At 38.0% G+C, this 20,947-nt stretch overlaps 1 protein-coding gene and 1 long non-coding RNA gene across 5 annotated transcripts; one reads left to right on the forward strand and one right to left on the reverse strand.

Annotated features, from left to right (window-relative positions):
- The first annotated feature begins 165 nt into the window (after nucleotides 1-165).
- On the forward strand, nucleotides 166-20,374 carry atf7ip2 (activating transcription factor 7 interacting protein 2). Of its 4 annotated transcripts, none has more exons than XM_005459439.4 (15): nucleotides 166-301; nucleotides 11,480-11,552; nucleotides 12,390-12,512; nucleotides 13,615-13,683; nucleotides 13,868-13,890; nucleotides 14,002-14,042; nucleotides 14,134-14,168; nucleotides 14,341-14,386; nucleotides 15,192-15,265; nucleotides 16,318-16,476; nucleotides 18,655-18,691; nucleotides 18,838-18,908; nucleotides 19,072-19,221; nucleotides 19,311-19,498; nucleotides 19,722-20,374. In XM_005459439.4, exons 2-15 carry the CDS (start codon nucleotides 11,481-11,483, stop codon nucleotides 19,930-19,932), a joined length of 1,299 nt encoding a protein of 432 aa, XP_005459496.1. In that variant the 5' UTR covers nucleotides 166-301; nucleotide 11,480; the 3' UTR covers nucleotides 19,933-20,374. The 4 variants fall into 4 exon arrangements, with proteins under 4 accessions (XP_005459496.1, XP_019213989.1, XP_019213988.1 ...); XM_019358443.2 differs by lacking the exon at nucleotides 166-301 and adding an exon at nucleotides 7,548-7,570; XM_019358442.2 differs by lacking the exon at nucleotides 166-301 and adding an exon at nucleotides 10,209-10,417.
- On the reverse strand, nucleotides 3,419-7,339 carry LOC109194309 (uncharacterized). Its single transcript, XR_002062048.2, has 4 exons — nucleotides 6,722-7,339; nucleotides 6,214-6,252; nucleotides 4,350-4,439; nucleotides 3,419-3,731 (listed from the first exon to the last, which is right to left on the reverse strand). It is a non-coding gene; the product is annotated as an uncharacterized LOC109194309 (long non-coding RNA).
- Nucleotides 20,375-20,947: the final 573 nt, after the last annotated feature.

Raw genomic sequence — 20,947 nt, forward strand, 5'->3', positions numbered from 1 at the left:
CCTTGTTTCCCTCAGGTAAGGGAGGGAAACCGATTCATGATTACAACAATAAGAAAGAAATGGCGTACATGGGAGATTTTCAAGTAGAAAACCCTCCCCCGTGGCTGAATTAAAAGAATACTGCAAAGAAGAGTGGGCTAAAATTCCTCCGCAGTGATGTGAAAGACTCATTGCTTGTTAACACTTGATTTGCAGTACTGTTTTAATCCTGTGGGTGGCGCTAAGCGGGTTTTCCAAGCCGCCAATAAGAAGAAGACGAAGAAGACGAAGAACGCGAAGAAGAAATCAAGCACAGCAGAAGGTACCGTGGCTATAAACGCTCATTTAATTTTTAACTCTCTGTTTCGAAACTACGGCAGGATATGATAGCGGCCCTTTATGGCTACAAAGAGCGACTCTGTTGCTTTTTAATGGTTTGCTAACCAGTAGACTGGTTTCCAGTGGTCTCAAATAGCTAAAAGTTAGCGAGAGGTTTAATCCATTTTTATCAGATTCATTATTCGGTGGTTTTTTGTTTGTTTGCTTTTAAAGCATCATTACATTATCCAACATTACGCGAGAGTGAAAAAAGTTGGCATTGTGTGCAAAGAAAATGAAATTATATAATTATTATTATTAGTAGGAGTAATAACGGAACCCTCACAGACGGCTTCCTGTATCATCAGACTTTTACAGTAGGACACCGGTAGCTCTAACGGAGCTCAGCGCTGTATCACTGCATACTCAGCGGGTTTACTGGGAAAACTAGAACCAATACTCTAAATACATTTTGTACAATGCTTTCTTTTATTTGTGAAATTATATTTTATTCATATTTTATTATTTAACGTTGCTATAAAAGCGTCTGGACTTCTTTAAGTTTCCTTGAAGACGTTTCACTTCTCATCCAAGAAGCGTTATCTAATTTTAATGGCAGAAAAATCCTTTAGGAGCATTGTATCAAGTGATAAGAGGTGTTCAACTCTGAAGTCCTGAATCATGAATCCAGCATCATAGGAGTGAAAAAACAAAAAGCTACATTGGCGGTTGTTGCTGGCACATGGTAGCTATCTAATCGTTCTTGACACTGCAGGTTTAGTGAAACATGTCAGCATCACAGGATCAAACTTCCACCAGACTAAGGAAGTGCTAGCTCTTTTTGCACAAGCCGATAGGCAACAGGCACGACAAGGGAGCATGTTTGAGTGAACACTGGATTGGCATTTTAAAAGCGCTCCTGTGGCTTCTTGATGAGTGAGTTAACCTCAGCAGCAGTAGCATGGCTTTGGGAATAATTGTGGCTTGTTTGTGTAGCTACTGGTTGTCCTGCGGCTTGTTTTGCCACCAGTGTATTGATGTAAAAAGATTCAGATCCCTGAATGCGCTTTGATTGGTGGACTGCCTTCCTGTTAACCATAGGTGTCAAACATTCAGCCCAAGCTCGCTAGTAGTGAACCTGGCAAAATGCACAACTTCTGACAGTTCCCCTTTCTGTGAGTGTAGAGAAGCTGCATATTTAATCCCTGAGACCGTTTAATTTATAGGAGTGCAGGTTAGTCACATTTATTTAACAATAACAATGTATTGAATAATGGCTTTAAAGATTGTCAAAAAATAATATAAAATAGTGTACAAATACTGATTACAGTGCAAATGTTTGCAATATAAAAAATAAATGAAAAATGTAAACATCTATGTTTAGTGAACTTCAAAATACTGCATAATATTTGATCCACGTCTGACTCCGCGAACCCATAATGTTTCCACACCACTGAAGTCGTTTTACCTCTCTTTTCAACCAACGGCATTCTTTCTTCAGCAGCCATTATCCTCTCCTCTCCAAATAACTTCTGCTTAGCTTTCCGAGCTTCCCTCGGGTCCTCTTAACTGTTGTGACGCGTGTTCGAAACGCAGAGAGGTGCGCTCGATTTGCGACACGGAGCAGCGCGAGAGTAAAGCACGAGGGAGGTGCTAATAATCGGCTCAGTCATTTTTAATGATCGTTGAAAACCCAGATCGTAATCTAGATTAAAATTCGATTAATTGAGCAGCCCTAGCTGCAACTAAAGATTATTTTGGTAGTCAACTAATCTGCCAATTTCTCTTTGATTAGTCAACGATTATTTCAGTAACTCTTATCTAACTTGTTCTAGCCTCCATACCTCACCTGCTCAAGTCTGCCCACTTGTGAATATCACTCCGTCTCGTCCCAGAGCAAATTAAAATAACGATCTGGGAAACATATGAATTGAAAAAATATCAAATTAATCTATAGGATTACTCAATATTTCATTTCATTTCATGTCATTTATTTATTTATTTCACACTTGGTACAACAGTTCAAACAAACCAACCACAATATCAAATGTCAGGTAATACATATTAAAGTGCTAGTAGTATTTAATTAAAAAAAAGTTCAAATAAGAAATTAAAAATGGCAAGCTTTAAAATAAACGTATTTTTCCAGTCCAAAGTAACAAGTTAACAAAGTTTACAGATGATTAATTTCATAAATTCACGATTGCAGTGGACATGCTCTGGAGTGACGCTTGCTCTAATCTTTGAGATGATGCTGTCTGTCATGACTTCAGCCATTTGACAGGTGCAAGAGCCTCTGTACAGGACAAACTCATCTATACGCCTGTGCTTAATACTACACTGAAAAAAAATTGGAGTGACATTTACTTAAAAAAAGCTAGGCAACTTTTTCCACACAAAGTGCTTGTAATCTTTACTCGGGCTATTTCTAAGTAATATTTACTTACTAGAACCTTCTATTTTTGATGTGAAATACACAAGTAAATTGCACTGGCAATACTCATCTATAGATTGTAACTTTTACTCAGAATACCATTGCATCCAATTACAAAACCCAAGTGAACATTGCTGATATTTCTTTGTGTTTCTTACTCATCTTTTCTTTGTTATATTCTATGTAATTATTAAGTAATATTTATTATGAATGTACTAGTAATATTAATCGAATTGAATAAATATTTTTATTATTCTATTAAATAATAAATCAATATTTTCCAAAACAAATATTTGCAGCTTAAGGGACACTTTTATTTCACAGTTGAAATGGCATAGATATATTTAAAATATCTACATAACATTAACCACAAAAAACATGGCCATAGAACTTCTTGCTCGCCAATTTCAAATGAGAGCATATACACATATACAAAAAAAAAAAACATGCTATTCAAAAACTCAGTGTGCACTGTCCCCTTTCTTCTAATCAACTTTCAGAACACATACATCAACTCTGTCCATTAACAGTTGCAATCACTACCTTTGCAGACATTCTCAGAACGTTCAGGACAGAAAGAACTTGTATAAAACTGAGCAACACTTGAAATTACTGTCAGAAAACAGACAAAATGCAAACAAATTAATTGTGCTGGACAAAAGCACAAATAACACTGGAACACTCACGCTAAAAGTTTCTTGTGGAGAGACTGGACCTTTGGTGACATTTTAAGGATGTCAAGCTCAAGAAACAGCTTCTGAAATACCTCAAACGTATATTTCAGTTTCAGTGGGTAACTTAAGTTGACAGCATAGATGACACCCATGAGCAGCAGGCAAGCGTTTGTCACACTTCCGCAGTCCTCCAGAATTTCTGTCCCCTCAATGATGACCGACACGTTCACAGGATCTTGGTTTTCCTGTGCCACATTGGGATGGATTACGATGATCTTCATCATGTGGTTACTGCAGTCCTCTTTCAATGCTTCTTGGCTGACGTCCTGTGAAAACAAACAAACCACAATTAGAAATAACTAGAATAGATTCCAAGTAAAAGAAAAGGTTAAGAGAAAAAAATGTAAAAATAAAAAAGAGGTATACTCAATTTAGTATACTCAAATCAAACAATATTCATATGGCACTTTTCATACGTAAAGTTACAGAACGTGCTTCACAGAGGCTGACCCTGAGACAAAGAAAATCACTTTTGGGGGCCATCCAGCCTGGAGCTGTCCATGGGACGGCACGCGTGTTGGTAGACCAGAACCATTAAATCATTAAAATAGGTTATAAAGGTATAATCAAATTAAATACTCTTTTGCTCATAAAATAAAGTTAATAAGTGATCGTTAAATAGTCAGAAAAAAATCAGACAAAAGGCAAGTTAAAGTTTAAGGCAGATAAGATAAAGATTAAATATGATTTAAAAAATAAAGGGTAAGAGCATAAAGATTTAAGAAATTAGTTAAAAGCCTGATTAAAAATATTAATCTTGAGTCTTTTTTAAAAAAACATCACAAGTGTAGAGAATCTTTGACCTTCAATATATCATCACAAGTGAAGACCAGATTATAAGGTTAGACAATAATTTTAATACAGTCATTATGATCATCAGATACCTGATGGTCTTTGATCAGTTCCTCTCCACTCTCTCCAAGATACTCAACTAAGCAACGAATGATAATGTCCCTTCTGCCATTGACATGATGCTATTAAACACAAAAAGAAAATGTATTGCAGAAAATACAAAACATAACATATGTAACATACATACATAACAGCACATACAGATGTAAACAGAAAGTTACCCATGGAGAATGTAAGCCTGCAGCTACATTCTAACGTTGTGAAGTGTGCAACTTAACATGAATTTCTCAACGATGTGTGTTAAGACAAGAGTCCAGTGCATGTCATAATCTGTGGGTCCAGAAACTGTCTCTGCCCAGTGAGGAAAGTTTTCTGCCTCATCACTGGACATGCAAATGAATTTTTCGCAACATATCAGTACCTCCTATCACAATATTAACCAGTCAAGGACAGGAATTCCCACACACAAGAGTAATATTTTGGGAAATAATTGTATTGGAGTCTATGGGCAGCAGGAAGGGATCTCGCTGCACTCAGAGGGTCACTTTGAAAATTCTGTAAATTTCTCTGCTTTTGAGCGCATATTAAGGGAGAGATGACAGGTTTGTATACACTTGTAGAGACAATCATGTGCATAAATTGTTAATTGTGGCCACAGTGTCAGGATCAGGAGAACAGTTTCAGCCAACACAGACACTGATCAGATTAAAGGACAAGTTCAGTATTTTACACTTAAAGCCCTGTTTTCAGTTTATGATGAAATCGAACGATTTTGATTGAAATTTGGACACATGCTGCTGGCCCGAGCTTTTTTGGTTTCTGTGGTAGCACACCCCCACCTCCACAATGGCTGCATAGGTGCACTGGAACAATCCTTCCTAAAACGCATTAAACTTGCATTTACAAAGACGTGAAACTCACCGAGTGGTCAGGAGTGTTCACTGATATGAGCTCTGGAATGGCTAATTGGCGACCTCTTAACTTTGCCCTGTAGTTGCCCATTTTATACTTTATCCTCTGTTGCCAACCATATAGGGCATTAAAAGACCCTGGCTCTTTGAGGCATGGGTATTTTGCTACCAAGGCTTCAGCAACAGCTAAAATCTGGACACCAGTTGGATATGCTGTGAAGCCAAATATAGTCTCTGCAAGCTTCTCAAGAATGCTACTAGTTACGCTTGGGTTGTTCAAAAGTGTGCCATCATTTTCATAAGCTTGCTTTCCTGCTTCCAGTGCAAGGTCTATATCATAAGAGAAGTCTGGTATTTCAAACTTAAATGGCCATGGCTTAGACCTGTAGGATGGTCCACTCTCATCTGGGGAGGACAACAGGATTGTGTCGCATACAGATGAGGAGGAGCTTGCTTCTGTAGATAGTGGAACTGGAGATTCGACTTCTGACATGTCCACAGTAGTGAGACTCAAGATTACTGGTTCAGTTTTTACTACTTTGAGGTTAGCTTTATCTTGTACTTCCTCAATCGAGGTCAAAGTGAAGAACTGACCGTCGAAATCCATGTCCTGGTACATAACAGTGAATGGTCCTGTAATATCAAATGTCTCTCGAACGTTTGATGAAAGAGGTCCACTTTGTGTGACCATCTTCACATGGTGTCGAGACAAATGGGTCTTAAGGGCATTAAATGTTTTAAACGAGCAAGGGCAATCAGTGTGAAGACAAGGGACTGACTGGCTGCGACCACCATTTCCATGCTTTAGTCTGTAGTGTTTTAACAATCCCAACCTCTTCTCTGACTCAAAGCTACATATCTTACACATCCATCTCATGTTGTGGCACCTTAAACAGACAAATTAACCATCTCAAAATTAAACCAAACTGCCACACAAAGAAATTATGTGACAAGTTAAACCTAATCGTTACTAATGTGATCTTACCTTGTGGAGTTCAAATTAGCAGTCAGAAGGTCCTATGTTCTGTTAAAAAAAAAAAAAAAAAAAAAAGGTTATCTATATGCTTTTCAACTAATTTCTACTAACTCAAGGATGCACACTGATATTAAATTTTTTTTTTTTTTTTTTTTTTACATATGTCAGCTTGGTGTCAAATTTAAAACAGGTCAATATGAAGATTTGAGTGAAATCGAGTGCGTACATCGTTTTTTTTTTTTTTTGTTTTTTTTTTCAAAATACACCTCATGGCAGCGGTGCAGCAATTATTTTAAACTGGACCGTGGTCGTTTTATTCACAAAGACGTTAGTTAAGGCAGCAGGCGTGTGTTGTTTAGGTGGCCATCTAAGCTGTAAAGTGCTGTGGGAAATTCTGGACATACCTCCTGCCAGGAAAGTTAGTCAGCAAGTCTAGCAGGAAAATACACTATTTGCTAGCGCAGCTGCTTTGGTGAGCCAACAGGAACGTACAAAGTTTGTTCCGCTTAAAACTTACATTCATGGTTCCACTTCTTCCCGTTTCCGTCAAGTCTGCCAACCGTCGAAATGTGGACCATGGTATGTCTGAAGAAAGACCGCTCAAATGTGTGGAGGGGCTTTGACGTCATGCTCCGAATGCAGAGAAGGTGGCCATATTCACTGATGTCACTCCATTACATTTTACTTGGAAATATCAACTAATTAAGCCAATGAATTGGTTTAGTGAATATTACTTGGATCGAATGATTCAATTTACATACAAAACTGAGGACACATAATTACAAACAATCCTCAAGTAATGCACTACAAGAAAAACTGCTATTTTAAAGTAATAGCACTGAATTTGTATTTTTTTGTAAAATTTATATAGATAATTGAAATAATAATTACAGGGCCAAAAAAACATTTTTTTCAGTGTAAAACAGAACAAAACAGAATAAGAAAAGACCGTTACTACTTACAAATTTGGTTGTCTATGATAGTTTCTCAGATAGTGTATTGTTCAATGCCAATTACACTGTTTAACTGATTACATTTATGATTAATTACTGATATGGCCCAACTCACAGATTAACAACCTAACATTAGGTGGACGTAGGGCTGCTCAATTAATCGAATTTTAATCTAGATTACGATCTGGGTTTTCAACGATCATTAAAAATGACTGAGCCGATTATTAGCACCTCCCTCGTGCTTTACTCTCGCGCTGCTCCGTGTGGCAAATCGAGCGCACCTCTCTGGGTTTCGAACACGCGTCACAACAGTTAAGAGGACCCGAGGGAAGCTCGGAAAGCAAAGCAGAAGTTATTTGGAGAGGAGAGGATAATAGCTGCTGAAGAAAGAATGCCGTTGGTTGAAAAGAGAGGTAAAACGACTTCAGTGGTGTGGAAACCAATGTTCCCTCTAAGCTGCGCACGTGCGCAATTGCGCACTGCTGGCACGGTCTCTGCGCACAGAAAATCTGCATTGTGCACAAAAAAAATCTAACCTGAATTGAAATTAAAATTAAAACTTTAACAATTCTGTTTTGCAGTGTTAGTCAGTAAGTGACTGGCTGCTCCTGTATGGGATTAGAATGATGCCACCTTATCCTATAGTCCAGCCAATAATGCGATTCACATTCGTATATACGCAGGCAATCAACGTGGCTGACAGGCTATGACAGCGTCCTTATGTGCCGACACCGGTCTTTTAGCTGGAATAGCGGCGTGGCTGATGTGGAGTGAAGCCACGTTAATGACAACGTGTACAACCATTGGAGATGTGAGCAGGACAGACGGAACAATTGATGGAAAAAGTGTGGACTTTATAGCAGTTTTTAAATTGTGTTGATAGGCCACGTAAAACCAGAGTTATGATAAAAATATATGCAATGTTTCGTTTTCTTCCTGAATACTATCGTTATTTATATTTACTGCGGGAAGAAATGGTAAAAACGGCGTTTTATAAGGAAAACCTCGAAAGCACTCTCCGCCTGTGAGCAAAAACAAAACCAAAAACCCCCCCACCCTTTCCTATTGGTCGAAAAAAGTACCGTGTCGACAAATCAAAAAATGATATGGCGACATGGCATCTAGTTGTTAAGAAACGGGGGGAAGTTTTAGGAGTGACGGCGGTGTTTTGAGATGTGAGAGATTTGAGACGTTTAGCGCAAATCTTGTGTAGTTAGTGTGTAGTGTAGTCAATAGTTTTGCTGTGTGTCAGAACAATGAGGGGCTGCTGAATGTTACAGGTGTTACAGGAGTGATACATCTCCTGTTGTCAGGCCTGCAGGTATCAGGCTGTTGTTCTCCTTTATCTCATAGGGGACAGAAATTATTTTTTGGAGTGGCACAAATGATTTGTGTGGCATCAGATTTGATGCAGAACAGCTGATTGTTCTGTAAATAGTTTGAAATGTTTATTTAAAAAAACGCCTTGGCTGCATTAAAAAAAATAAATAGCTGCAAAAAACTTTGTTTGCCAAACTGAGTTACTTTTTTGAAGAAGTAATTATATAATTAATTTCCCAACATTGGTCATTATATACTGTATTTGGCAGACAGAGAGTTACAGGACTCTCTCCCAGACCACAGACTCATAATACAAGTCAGAGCTTTATGAAAAAAAAGAAAAGAAAGTAAGTTGTGTTTTCAAAATTGGAGTTCAAGTTATTTTTACTTCCAATAGTGTTAACATACTACACAGGTCATGAACAGGATTTTTTTAATTTTCATTGTAAGTGGGCTAAAGCAGTTAATTAAAAGTAGTCTAACATAAATGTAAATGCTGTAATTTGATTATTTTAATAAACCATGTAACTTGGATGGATTAGATGCTGGCATAACCACAGTGCACACGTCTGATGTCGCTCACAGTGGTCCAAGGGATCGCTCAGGGAGTTTGTGTGTTCGCTCAGACACGTGAAATATTTGAGGGAACATTGGTGGAAACATTATGGGTTCGCGGAGTCAGACGTGGATCAAATATTGTACAGTATTTTGAAGTTCACTAAACATAGATGTTTACATTTTTCATTTATTTTTTATATTGCAAACATTTGCACTGTAATCAGTATTTGCACACTATTTTATATTATTTTTTGACAATCTTTAAAGCCATTATTCAATACATTGTTATTATTAAATAAATATCGTCAAATAATCGAGATCTCAATTTCAGTGAAAATAATCGTGATTATCATTTTTGCCATAATTGAGCAGCCCTAGGTGGAAGAGGTTTACTATTCACAATAAACGATAATATTAATGTGAGAAAACGAGCTAGGAGACAGTGTAGCTACTCCTGTTTAATGTTTTACTGTCACATTTCACTCATTAGCTAAAAAAACGTAACCCCTGAAAACTGACCCAATCAGAGTTGACGTCACAGCTCCAGGGTGCCGGTGTTCCAGATCAACTGGTGTTTAGATCAACTGGCGTTGGTCGAACAGATGTGTGGCAGTCATTTCTAAATAAACAGAAAAAATTGATCTCTGTTGTCTTTGCTTACTGATTGTTTTTAGTGTTGACATTCCACATTGCTGGGATTGCATCTTTCAACATGTTTGTGGGTAGATTTGGATGTACCAGGGGTAAGTGCAGCCACTCAGCCTCAATGTGATCATAGCAGCAGGTGCAGATGTGTCACAAGTTAATCTAGTAGTAGGCTATGGCACTTGGCCACAGGTGGCAGCAGTGGACTGACCTCCATTGGAGACTGCTCCAGCCGCTATGTGATAGTGGATCTGCTACAAATTGAAGATCATATGCAAGTTTTGGAAAAAAAATCATGATGACCAATTGGAGTGGTGATTTCTATGACTTTGTGTATATAATTTGGAATTTTGTACAAATGTAGGCCAATAATAAATATATGATATCATTTCATTCTTTTCAAAGGTTTATTTGCATGACGCACAAACAGACACAATTGAAAGGTACAAATGTGTTGTGCATGAAACGAATTCAAACGTGGTGCAGATGTGTGTCACAAGTTGATCTGGCTGTAGGCTGTGGCACTTGGCCAGAGGTGGCGCTGGTTGACTCGAGTCCATGTTAGTGCACACAAAGTAAACTGCACGCTTTAGTTGTGAAGCAAAAACGCTGAAACCGGAGAAATAAAACGTGCGAGGGGGACGATAACGACGACAAGTCTCCCGATCATTTACTCTTGCTGTCCTGTGAATTGTTTGCTGTTTTCGCGATCGCGTCGCGCATGAGGATATCACCAGGTAAACTCGCGTCATTTTTAAACATTTTGTTGTTCAACGGCATCAAGACTGACGGAGTGTGTTTGAGATAACCTCACAAGTGTCACAGATGACACATTTGGCGTTTTTTTGCTGGTTTGTCGGTAGCAGCTGCCACACATCTGTTCGACCAACGCCAGTTGATCTGGAACACCGGCGTATTAAATGCTCGTGCACTGTAGTACTGCTGTCAAAGATGGAAAGCTGTCTGCATTTAAGTTTGTTTTTTTTTTTCTGTGAAATGCTTTCAGATTTTTAACAATTCTTAGTTTCCATTTTGCCGTTCGTACAGCGTTCTTCTTCGTTAGTATTGAGGGCAGTCTTGGCAGACGATATCGATGATACTGTCCTAGTAGCTTCCTGTAGTGTGCTGCACTTACAGAAACACATTTACGATGTATTAGTATTAAGACGTCCAACAATAAAATTATATTTCGAAAATTTTTTTATAGTCAACATTGATTATGTCAACGAATCGTTGCAGCACTAATAAATAGAAGAAGCCCGCATCAGGGCTTTTAAGCTTACACTGTAAAAAATAAAGAAATAAGAGGCTAATACTTATAAAGGAGTAAGAAAACTTTAAAATTGATCAAAATACAGTTAAGCATCCCAATTTTATGCCCTCCTTCTTTGAAATGTAAACATTTTCCAAAGCTATCCAGTGAACGGGACTGGACCTTTTGGTGGGCTGCTTTTGGCCCACAGGCTGTTTGTTTGACACCTCTGCTATGAACCTTTTCTTGAGGCAGTAAATGGATTTTAGGAGCAAAGTGCAATATTCAGATACTTTTCATTCTTGAACTTAATGTCTTACCTTGTTTTCATTGCATGATGATCATGATTGGAAACGGCTTATGGGTAATATACATGTAATATGTTAAATGTTGCAAGGTATGGGCAACATTTTAAACTGTTTTAATGCAAGTATCTTTCATTCTTTCTCTGCAAAGCACAACCTATTTCCATGAGTTACACTCTTGCTACTCGATGCAGAGTAACACACGCCACTAACTAATGTTCTGTTTGTGCGTCTGGATGAAGAATGAAGAGGCGGCCCCTGACTCCAACTTTTGCTAGAGCCAATAACATGAAGGTGGACTTCTCCCAGTCAGACGTAAGAAACAACGTTGGAGTTTGTGTGACTGTGTTAGGTCTGCACTCACAGGCCTTGCTAGCTCAGAGACTTATCACCGTGAACAAAAGCAAGGCAATCGGAGCTCAATCGGTTTTTACTTGCATCCCGATCAGGATCTTGGAGCTCCAAGCTCCTCACCTGATCCCAGCCAACTTCAAACTCCAGCCTTCCCTCACAGCCTTTTATTCAGTGAAAGCACAAACACCCCATTGTAAAACCCATATGGTGTTATAAAAGCTAAGGCACTGTGTGTGTGCATGCATGTGCGAGCATGTGAGTGCGTGTCTATGTGTGTTTGTATATGTGACTTCCTGGTTACAACCTTTTAACAATATCTCAAGTCATAAAAGGGTCATCTCCCCTCACCCCATATGACTTAACCCCTTTAACGGTCCACCATATACAAGCATAGGTGAGCCCATAAAGGGCAGGAAGTGAACATTCCTTACCAGATAAGGAAACCAGAACCAAACAGTCAAAACACTGTATTTTTTGTTCATTAACAGACAAGCATTATTACTTGATCCTATGTGGATTCCTATTAATTATGGTATGACTAAAATTTTGGGCACCCTATTATGGGAACGCTTAAGGGGAAAATGTTCTACTCCTGAACAATGATGTAAACAAGACTTTTTGTAAATTACCTCAAGACATTCAGGCCGTAGCTTTTAGATTACCTTCGCAGCCCCTTCCTGAAAGAGCCTTGAAAATCTGTAGATCATAAATATGCTGTGTGTGCAAGACAGCTACAAAATATATATTTTTTTCACTTGAAAACTGAACACAGCAGTATACATGTGTTTTTGCATACAGGTGCAAAAGCTGATGGAGCAGGAGGTTCCTACTGCAACTGAAACTAAACTCCAGGGTTTAATAGAAAGTATTCAAAAGCTTGAAAATGGAGTGAACTTTGAAAGGTCCATTGAAAAACTTGAGGTCAGTACTGCACATGCTTACATATCTGTCCAGTTTTTAATTAATGCCCTGTCTCATGTGTGGACATATTCATCGCCGACCATTGTTGTTTTCTTGTTTTTTCCGGTCTTTCTTCTTGTCTCTCTTCATGCTTCCCTGTCTTAATGTCACCAAGCTATCTTAAAATCAGTCTCTAGGTCTGTCATGTTCTTTTTTTTGTGCATTTGTTCCTAAATTTTAGAGCAAGTGGTAAAACCTTTGGGCATCTATTCTTAAGCTCTGCTTTCTTATATTGTTTCTTAGTTTATTTCTTGATTAGAGGGAATCGAGTTGAATTTGTGTGCTCACCTTTTTTTTGCAGGTCTAGAGAGTCTGCAACTCCAGTTACTTGGGGAAAATACTGTTTATTCACCGATTATTTAACAAGTGTTTGTGGCAGGTTGCTTGCTGTTAATTGGTAAAAATGTCCGTAAAGAGGGCGCTGTGCCACAGAACCTTCTCTGGTCTCTACCAGATTGCCATGGTTGCCTGTAGTTTGCATGGGAGACGACGGCCTGACTCCTAACACTTGCTGACTAAAAAATGAGCAGGAGTGAAACTTGAAGAAGTGTGAACCCTGACATAAAAGTTGTATTTTTGAATATCTCTGAAACCAATGCTTTTCAAAAAGTCTAACTTTTCCTTTTTCTTGAAGATGAGCTGTCTTAATTTCCTGTTGCTGTCGTACTCCTTACAGTTTCGGTACTGCTTAGCGAGTAGTTGGCGCTGCAAATAAGTCAGTGTCTTGCATCCAAACTAAGCCATTGAAGGAATCACGGAGGTTTTTGGTGCCGAACCATATACCTCTTTCCAATTAGTTTCACCTAGCAACAGCAAGTAACCTCCCACAATGTGATGCCAGTTTTACTAACTGATCTGCATGACTGAAGCTGGTGATTCCACTGGGGAAGCTGGGGATTTTTTTTTCTTTTTTTTTTTCATAGCGATCGGTGGTTTCCAGGCAGTTGCCAAACCAGTCTCTAGGCCTGTGTGATTGGGGCCTAAGACGAAGTAGTGTTTAAATAAAAAAATAAAAAAAACCAAAAAAAATCCAAACAAACCCTAACACACTTTTTTTCCACAGGCTCGAGTTAAAATATTGTCCAAAAAAGCAGAAGCTGCTATTGACTATGTGACAGAGATGCAAAAAAAGGTAACAAAGACAAAATGCACAGTACAACTAATCACATTTTATACACTTTATTGCTTGTAGTGTAATGATAAATGCCTAAGTAGTAATTTTATGGAATTTAATATTGAAACACTATTCACTGTGTACATGCACTAATTTAAAAATCCTAGCGCAACATGATCAGTTTTACCATTTTAACTTTCAGAATGCAGTGCCCTCTCTGGTCAGGTATGTAGAACCAGCTCTAATATTATTCATCTTTAAAAATTAAGACCCTGATGTGAATTTATGATTGTGAATTATTTGATCAGTTTTGTGACAATTTCATTTAATCCGCAGAGCGAATTCAGAAGAAAGTGACATGGAAACTGTTTCACAGAGTAAGAACATACCGAGCACATTAATACTACTGAGTATTTGCATTTCTTGCTGAAATTAATATTCATTCAATGCCATTTTATTTCTCAATAGATGCAATGAAGAACGGAGAGCTCTTTCAAATGATGGTAAATATGTAATTGTTTATTTAGTCAGTTTTTTAAAAATGGTTTGAAATCACTTATTGATTTAAAATTTTGTTGGGGTCAGCAGCTTCTTGAAAGGTCTCAGGGCAAAATTTCACAGTTAAACATCTGCATTGGGGTTCTTATTCAAAGTTGATTGGTTCTTTCTATCCAGGAAATCACAAGACAGACACTTAAGAAGATGCGTGCAGACAGTAAAGGTAAGTTTATTCACGTGCAGGAGTTTTTGTGTGTTAAGGTGTATAGTTTTGTATTTGTATGGATGGGCATGATGTGTGTAACATATGTGCACATGTGAAAATGGAGATTTACTGATTTCAGTATGTATTCTGGTAATGCTACCAGTTATTAGCTTTTATTTTGAACCCCGAAAGAAGAAAGGGATATACTTCTATTTCACCAATGATAGAATAACCAGTCAAATCTGTCTCAGGGAAATATTTAAATAGATTAATATATATAAATATTTTTAGATTTTGATACTTTTAGTTACATGAATTGACTACTTTAGTTGGGGCTTAATCCACAGTGCTGATATAACCAATATCTCATCCCAGAAAACCAAACAAATAAACCAAAAAAAAAATCTGTGCAGCAATATGATTAGCATATCTATTTCCTAACTATATCTATTTTTTTTTTGTTTTTGTTTTTAGTTTTTTGGGGGCACAAATTGGGCAGCTAGCATCTTTGTTATCATGCCGATGATGCAGATCCTTTAAGATGATTTTTTACTAAGATGTTCTTAGATTGTTATGTCCCATTTATAAAACGTCTTTACTTTGTAAAACAAGAATATTTTGGTTTCATACATGTCAATGTTTGTGTACCTCGAATCTAAAATGCGTGTCTTATTTTGCTTGTGCTAACGTTATTTCTCTGCAGATACAACAAGCGTACACAATAAGCTGTTATAATTCCCTGAAATTTAATAATATGACTCATCCTTTTTCCTGCTATTTCCCATCCCTTCTGTCACTTGTTATTTTACATAATCCACATAAGCTTTGATGGCTGCCATGGCAGATTTAAATGAGGAGCGGCGTCCTCCAACTCCTACCAGCCCATTGGAGTATGAGGTAGGATTTAAAATAAGCAATATTACATAACTGCACATACACTCATATGACCCTTTACTAAGTAAACCTTGCTAGTACTGGATTGGTCTCGCTTTGGCTTCATTCTTCATGACACAGTGCTGGAAAGATTGCTCAGAGATTTTGGTCCATATTGACATGATAAGTCACACAGTTGCTGCAGATTACTCGGTTGCATGTCTATCTCCCGTTCCACCACATCCCAAAGGTGCTCTACTGGATTGAGATCTGATGTTTAAGAAACTAGTTTGAAGTTGGTGACATGGTGGGTTATCCTGCTGAAGCTGCCATCGGAAGATTGTTATACCGGGGTTATAAAGGGATGAACAAAGAAACATTAGTAAGAGAGGCTGTGTCATTTAAACAATGCTCACTGGGTGCTAAGTGGCCCAGTGTGTGTCCCACACTAGTACACCAGCACCAGTCCAAACTATTGATAGAAGGTAGGATCCATGGATTCATATCTTCACGTTGTTTACGTCACATTTTGTTGGAGGAGAAGCCACGATTCATTAGAGCCAACAACGTTTTTCCCATTTTTGTATTTTCCAGTATTGGTTTAACCTCAGTTTCCTGTTTTTAGCTGACATGAGTGGCAGCCACTGTGGTCTTTTGCTGCTATAACCCATCTGCTATAAGGTTTAGATTGTTGTGCGTTTAGAGATGCTCTTCTGCATCCCTTTTGCCCTCTTAGAGATGGCTGTTTCCGAAATACTTAGATGAATCCGTCTGACACCAAAGGCAGTGACACTTTCAAAGTCCCTCTAGCCAACTTTCGTCTCCACTGTGATGCCAAGTTTGAACATCAGCAGTTTGTCTTGACCATGTCTAAATGGAATAAGTTGCTGCTATGGGTTTGGCTGATTACCCAGTTGTCTAATGAAGTAACCAGTGATTGTATATGCCAGTTATGAGAACTACAGAAGCACACAAAAGTAATGCTGTTTCCATAAGATAATAAATCATCTACCAGCTGAATCTTTGTCTGTCTTGAGTTCATTTCTCCATCTTTGTTTTTGGTCTCTGTAATTTAGGGACCCGTCGGGTTCATAAAGAAGGAACCCGAAGTTAAGCAGGAAAATGAAAATGGTGTTGAGGAGTTGATGCAGTTTGAGAATCCAAAGGGTCAAAGAGTGAAAGTAGACGGTATCTTTCGTGACAAGACGAGACACACTGATAGAGACGCAGAGCAGGTAATTCAAGTAGAATGCATGTTGGCATCTTTGTCAGTGTATAAAGACAGGATCATGTCTTTCCCTCCCAAGTGGTGATAGCAGATGCCTGCCTCCTCCCTTATCCTGAATCTGTTGGAGGTCTTTTTTTTTTCTAAAGAGAGCTCTTCAGTCAGATAGTTGGGGTTTTATCTTTCTGACCTTTGAGAGGTTTTTAATATATACTGTATTTTCCGCACTATAAGGCGCACTTAAAATCCTTTAATTTTCTCAACTATTGACAGTGCGCCTATGTATGAATTCCCGGTTATGCTTATTGACCTCGAACCGATTTTATGTGGTACACAGCGCTTAAAAATCGGTCAAAAAATGTGTTAGTATGACTTCGGTAAGCTGCACCACTTGATGGATTGTCGGAGCATTACGTCTACCATAGTAATCTGGGTGCAAACTCCGCTTCAGGTCCCAAAGTCAAACGGACACTGTGACACCACTGAGAGTTAAAAACTCTAAATTCTTTCATTTTTAATAAAATGATCAGTGTTGCTGCTTTACCAGGTGTAACAATTAAGTTTAATATCCAGACATCCATGAAAGCAGAATTTATTAAATTTAATGGAGTTAGACGTTAGCAGGAAGTTAGCTCACTAGTTTCCACCTAAACATGATATACCATGTACTGACTGAGAGATTTCTGAAAAAATTAAAACGTACAGCTCTGCTATCACTTCCAACATAAATGAAGACAGAAAATTAAACAGCAGTGACGTTTGTAGGGTTACTGAAGTTGGACTAGTTGGTATATAATGACGTGCTACGTGATCGCTAGTGACACAGCTATGTTAGCATAACACAGCGAAGCTGGAGGATGAATGCTAACTTTTTTCCACTGGATAAAAGTTAACGTGAGGGTTCCCGATGGTTAGGGACAAATGCAGTCGCATGGCAGGATGCTGTAAACGGACCAAACTTCAGTCAGGAGAACAACTGAGATAATCCATCCACAATACGAGGTTAATCATTAATATACTGCAAGAACATGGGAATGGAGCAGCTGCAAGAGAATTGAACATTAATGAATCAATGGTTCGGAAGTGGAGGAAGCAAGAAGAATGAACTGAGTAAAGTTTGACTTATCTGACTGTTTTGTTTCGCTTAATGCGCCTTAAAATCCGGTGTGCCTTATGGTCTGAAAAATAGGTTAATATAAATGGGACATATTTAAGATCATAGTAGATATTGCTGTTAAATAACAGAAAACATATTTTTCATTCTATATTTTTCAGTCAGTGTTTAATAAACGGTTGAAACTTTAGATCAAAAGTTCAGTTGAATTAGTAGCCCATATTAATTTTTAAGCTATTCTAATACCAGTCAAAAGTTTGGGTTGATGGCTTTTGCAACTGCACTTAGGGACACATTCAGAGTTTTTGCAATTTTCCAGACTGACTGAGCTTCAGTTCTTAAAGTAATGATGGACTGTCATTTCTCGTTACTTAGCTGATTGGTTCTTTCCACAATATAAACTTTAGCAGTTGTTAAATAGTCAGCTGTGTACCAACCTGACTTCTGCACAACACAACTGATGCTCCCAACCCCATTAACAAGTCAAGAAATTCCACAAATGAACCCTGACACACCTGTGAAGTGAAACCCTCATTGAGAGAAGGCCAAGGGTTTGCAGCGCTGACAACAAATCAAAGGAATCTAAAATACAAAACATATTGTTTATCCATTTTTTCTTTGCTAGATAATTCCAGATATCTTGCTACATATATATATTTTAATGTCTTTAGCTTGTATCTACAATGTAGAAAGTAATAAAAATAAAAACTATAGAATGAGAAGGTGTGTCCAAACTTTTGACTGGTAGTGTATAACAATAATAATAATAATAATAATAATACTAATAATAATAATGATGATGATACTACTACTACTACTGATGATGATGATGATGATATTATCATTATTATTATTATTATTATTATTATTAATACATAAATTTAAAAAAAATGCATAATTTTAATTTGAGGTCAATATTAATATTTTATATTTTAAAGCACTTTGATTGTTGTTCTTATAATGTGCTATATAAATAAGCTTTACTTACTCACTTGTTTTTATTATTACTATCATATATTATTATTATTGTCGTAATAATTTCACCTCTAATTTAGTGGCTTTCTTTCTGCCCAGGAAACCACAAGAAGAGGAGTAAAGAGGATGCATGAAGGTAATGAAGAAAAGTTCAATCCAAGTAAATGTTTGTGAATGTCAACCATTTTTAATTTTTATAACCAATCCCCCTTTTTCTACTTCCTCCTGTCTGTTCCCTTCTCCTCCTTCTCATTTTACATAATCTGTGTTAAATTATGTCAGCTGCCACGACTGATTCAAATGAGGAGCGGCTGCCTCCAGTTCTGACTCCTCAACGGCCTTTTCAGCTTAAGGTGGGATGCTTTACTATGCACTCTGTTTTATTTTATTTATTTTGCCACACATTAATGTGTGGAGGCTATTTGAGCACGCAAAAAATATTTCAAGTTCTTTTAAATGTCTTTTCATTTTTTTAATCATTTCTGACATTTTCCATTTTGACATGTGTAAAACCAGCATGAGTGCATAGCTAAGCAAGAAAAAGAAAACGGTAAAGAAGAGTTTGAAGAGTTGGAAGAGTTTGAAGAGCCGAAGAGTCGAAAGGTGAAAGTAGAATGTGTCTCTCCTGTCGCCACAAGGAGTCCCAGTCACACTGACTCAGAGCAGGTAATACACCCATGCTGAAAACCCATTTTGTTCACTCTACTCTTTGAAGTGCATCACACCCACTCACTTAACTTTCCATCCTTCCTCAGAACGGGCTCTCGTTACCGCCTCTTCCTTCTAGACCCTTCCCCTCCGTCCTGAACATGGAAGCGGCCTCGTATAGCATCCCTCAGAAACTTGAAGTAAATCTGGCCCTCATCAGAAACCCCAGCGGCCTCTCTATCCTCTGGAAAGTGATGGAGCAAGACCCCTCTGCTCCACCCATGGACAGTTACACGTAAGAAGCAGTGTTGAACTCATCACTGTGTGTCGAGTGTGTAGTTTCTCAGCCCTACAACCAACATGAAAAGCAAAAGGTCCTCATGAGGATCTCACTGTGACGCTGCAATCAGTTTTTGTAACCACCTGATTGAAACAGTCAATTGTTAGGCTTTACTAGTAATCTTGACTTTAAGTTAATCACTTTTGATGCTTTTTTCTGTTCTTTGTCCCTGTTGCAGGATCTTCCTAACTATGGAAAAGGTTAAGGGCAGTGGTGTTTTCCCAGACTGGAATATCCTCGGTGAGGTGAAGGCCTTGAATTTGCCCATGTGTGTGCTGGTCAGAAAGTACAAGCCTGGCCACAGGGTGTGTGCGGCTGTGGTGGGCAAAGATGTATTTGGCCGGTATGGACCTTATAGTGCAGTCGCTACTTCAGTCATACCCGAGTAGTCGGGAAGAGGACATGGAGCCGCCTATTTGAATCTCCAGCTACTCACTCTGGAGTTTGTGCTGGACAGCATGGACAGTCCTTGTGCTGATGTTGTTTTGGGGCCAGTGTTTTGTTCACGTAGTTTTTTAGTGTTTTTAACTACCATAAACCTTAATGGTCGCATGAAGCTAAAGAAGCTGCACTTTGTAACTTGTTCCTTTCATCAATAATTTCAGTTCAGATGGAAAACGGTGAACTTTTATATTTCGAGCTCTTCTTTCTTTGTGTGCCTTCAGATCGTTAAGGACAGTGTTGCATATCAGTGTTAAGGTCACTGTTAGTCAATTAGTGTATTACTTCAAAATATGTTACAGTTTACCTCTAATATGCGTCTCCAACACAATGTTACATTATTATTGTTGTTATTATTAATGTTGTTAATAAAACTTTATTGTGCTCTTTGTGGGGTTTTATTCATTATGATGAATACTTTGGTTTCTTTAATTAATACTTTGGATTTAGATTACTCTAAAGCTGTACACATCACAAAGAAGGTGTGTTCATGCAGTGAGTTTCAGGAAAACTTTCAATAACTGCAAATACACACAGGTTTGTGTGAAGTGATTTCTGTGATGGCAGACTAAGTGTGAAAGGATTCAATGTTTTTTTTCCGATTAAACACATCGCTCGAAAAATATAAACATAAGGCTCTTTTTCTTTTTGCCCAACCAAAAACTTGTAGTATCAACAAAATGAGACCTCTGCATGAGTGTGAAGCTTGGCCAATTGAATTTTCCCTCAAGTTCTGCAACAGCAAAAGCAAACTCAAGGGATGTTGGTTACTATCGTGTGAGATCAATCAATTGGAGACCAGAACAACAAACGACGGAGGCACCAGACAAGTGCAATCAAACGATGAGTTTATTAACACTGGAGAGGAAACATCAGCATGTGTCTTCCTCTGACAAAAATACATTGAATGCTGGTTTTATAGCATAGAAAATTAACGCCCACACATACAGGTCAAAAATACAT

The sequence above is a fragment of the Oreochromis niloticus genome, linkage group LG4 (assembly GCF_001858045.2).
Source record: "Oreochromis niloticus isolate F11D_XX linkage group LG4, O_niloticus_UMD_NMBU, whole genome shotgun sequence".
Taxonomy (NCBI): domain Eukaryota; kingdom Metazoa; phylum Chordata; class Actinopteri; order Cichliformes; family Cichlidae; genus Oreochromis; species Oreochromis niloticus.

Bases quoted from the DNA above. Each gene is read 5' to 3' on its own strand.
- atf7ip2 (XM_005459439.4), top strand. From the start codon at position 11,481: ATGAAGAGGCGGCCCCTGACTCCAACTTTTGCTAGAGCCAATAACATG. The intron at 13,891-14,001 runs GTATGTAGAACC...TTTAATCCGCAG, and splicing joins GCAGTGCCCTCTCTGGTCAG to AGCGAATTCAGAAGAAAGTG. The intron at 14,169-14,340 runs GTAAATATGTAA...CTTTCTATCCAG, and splicing joins GAGAGCTCTTTCAAATGATG to GAAATCACAAGACAGACACT.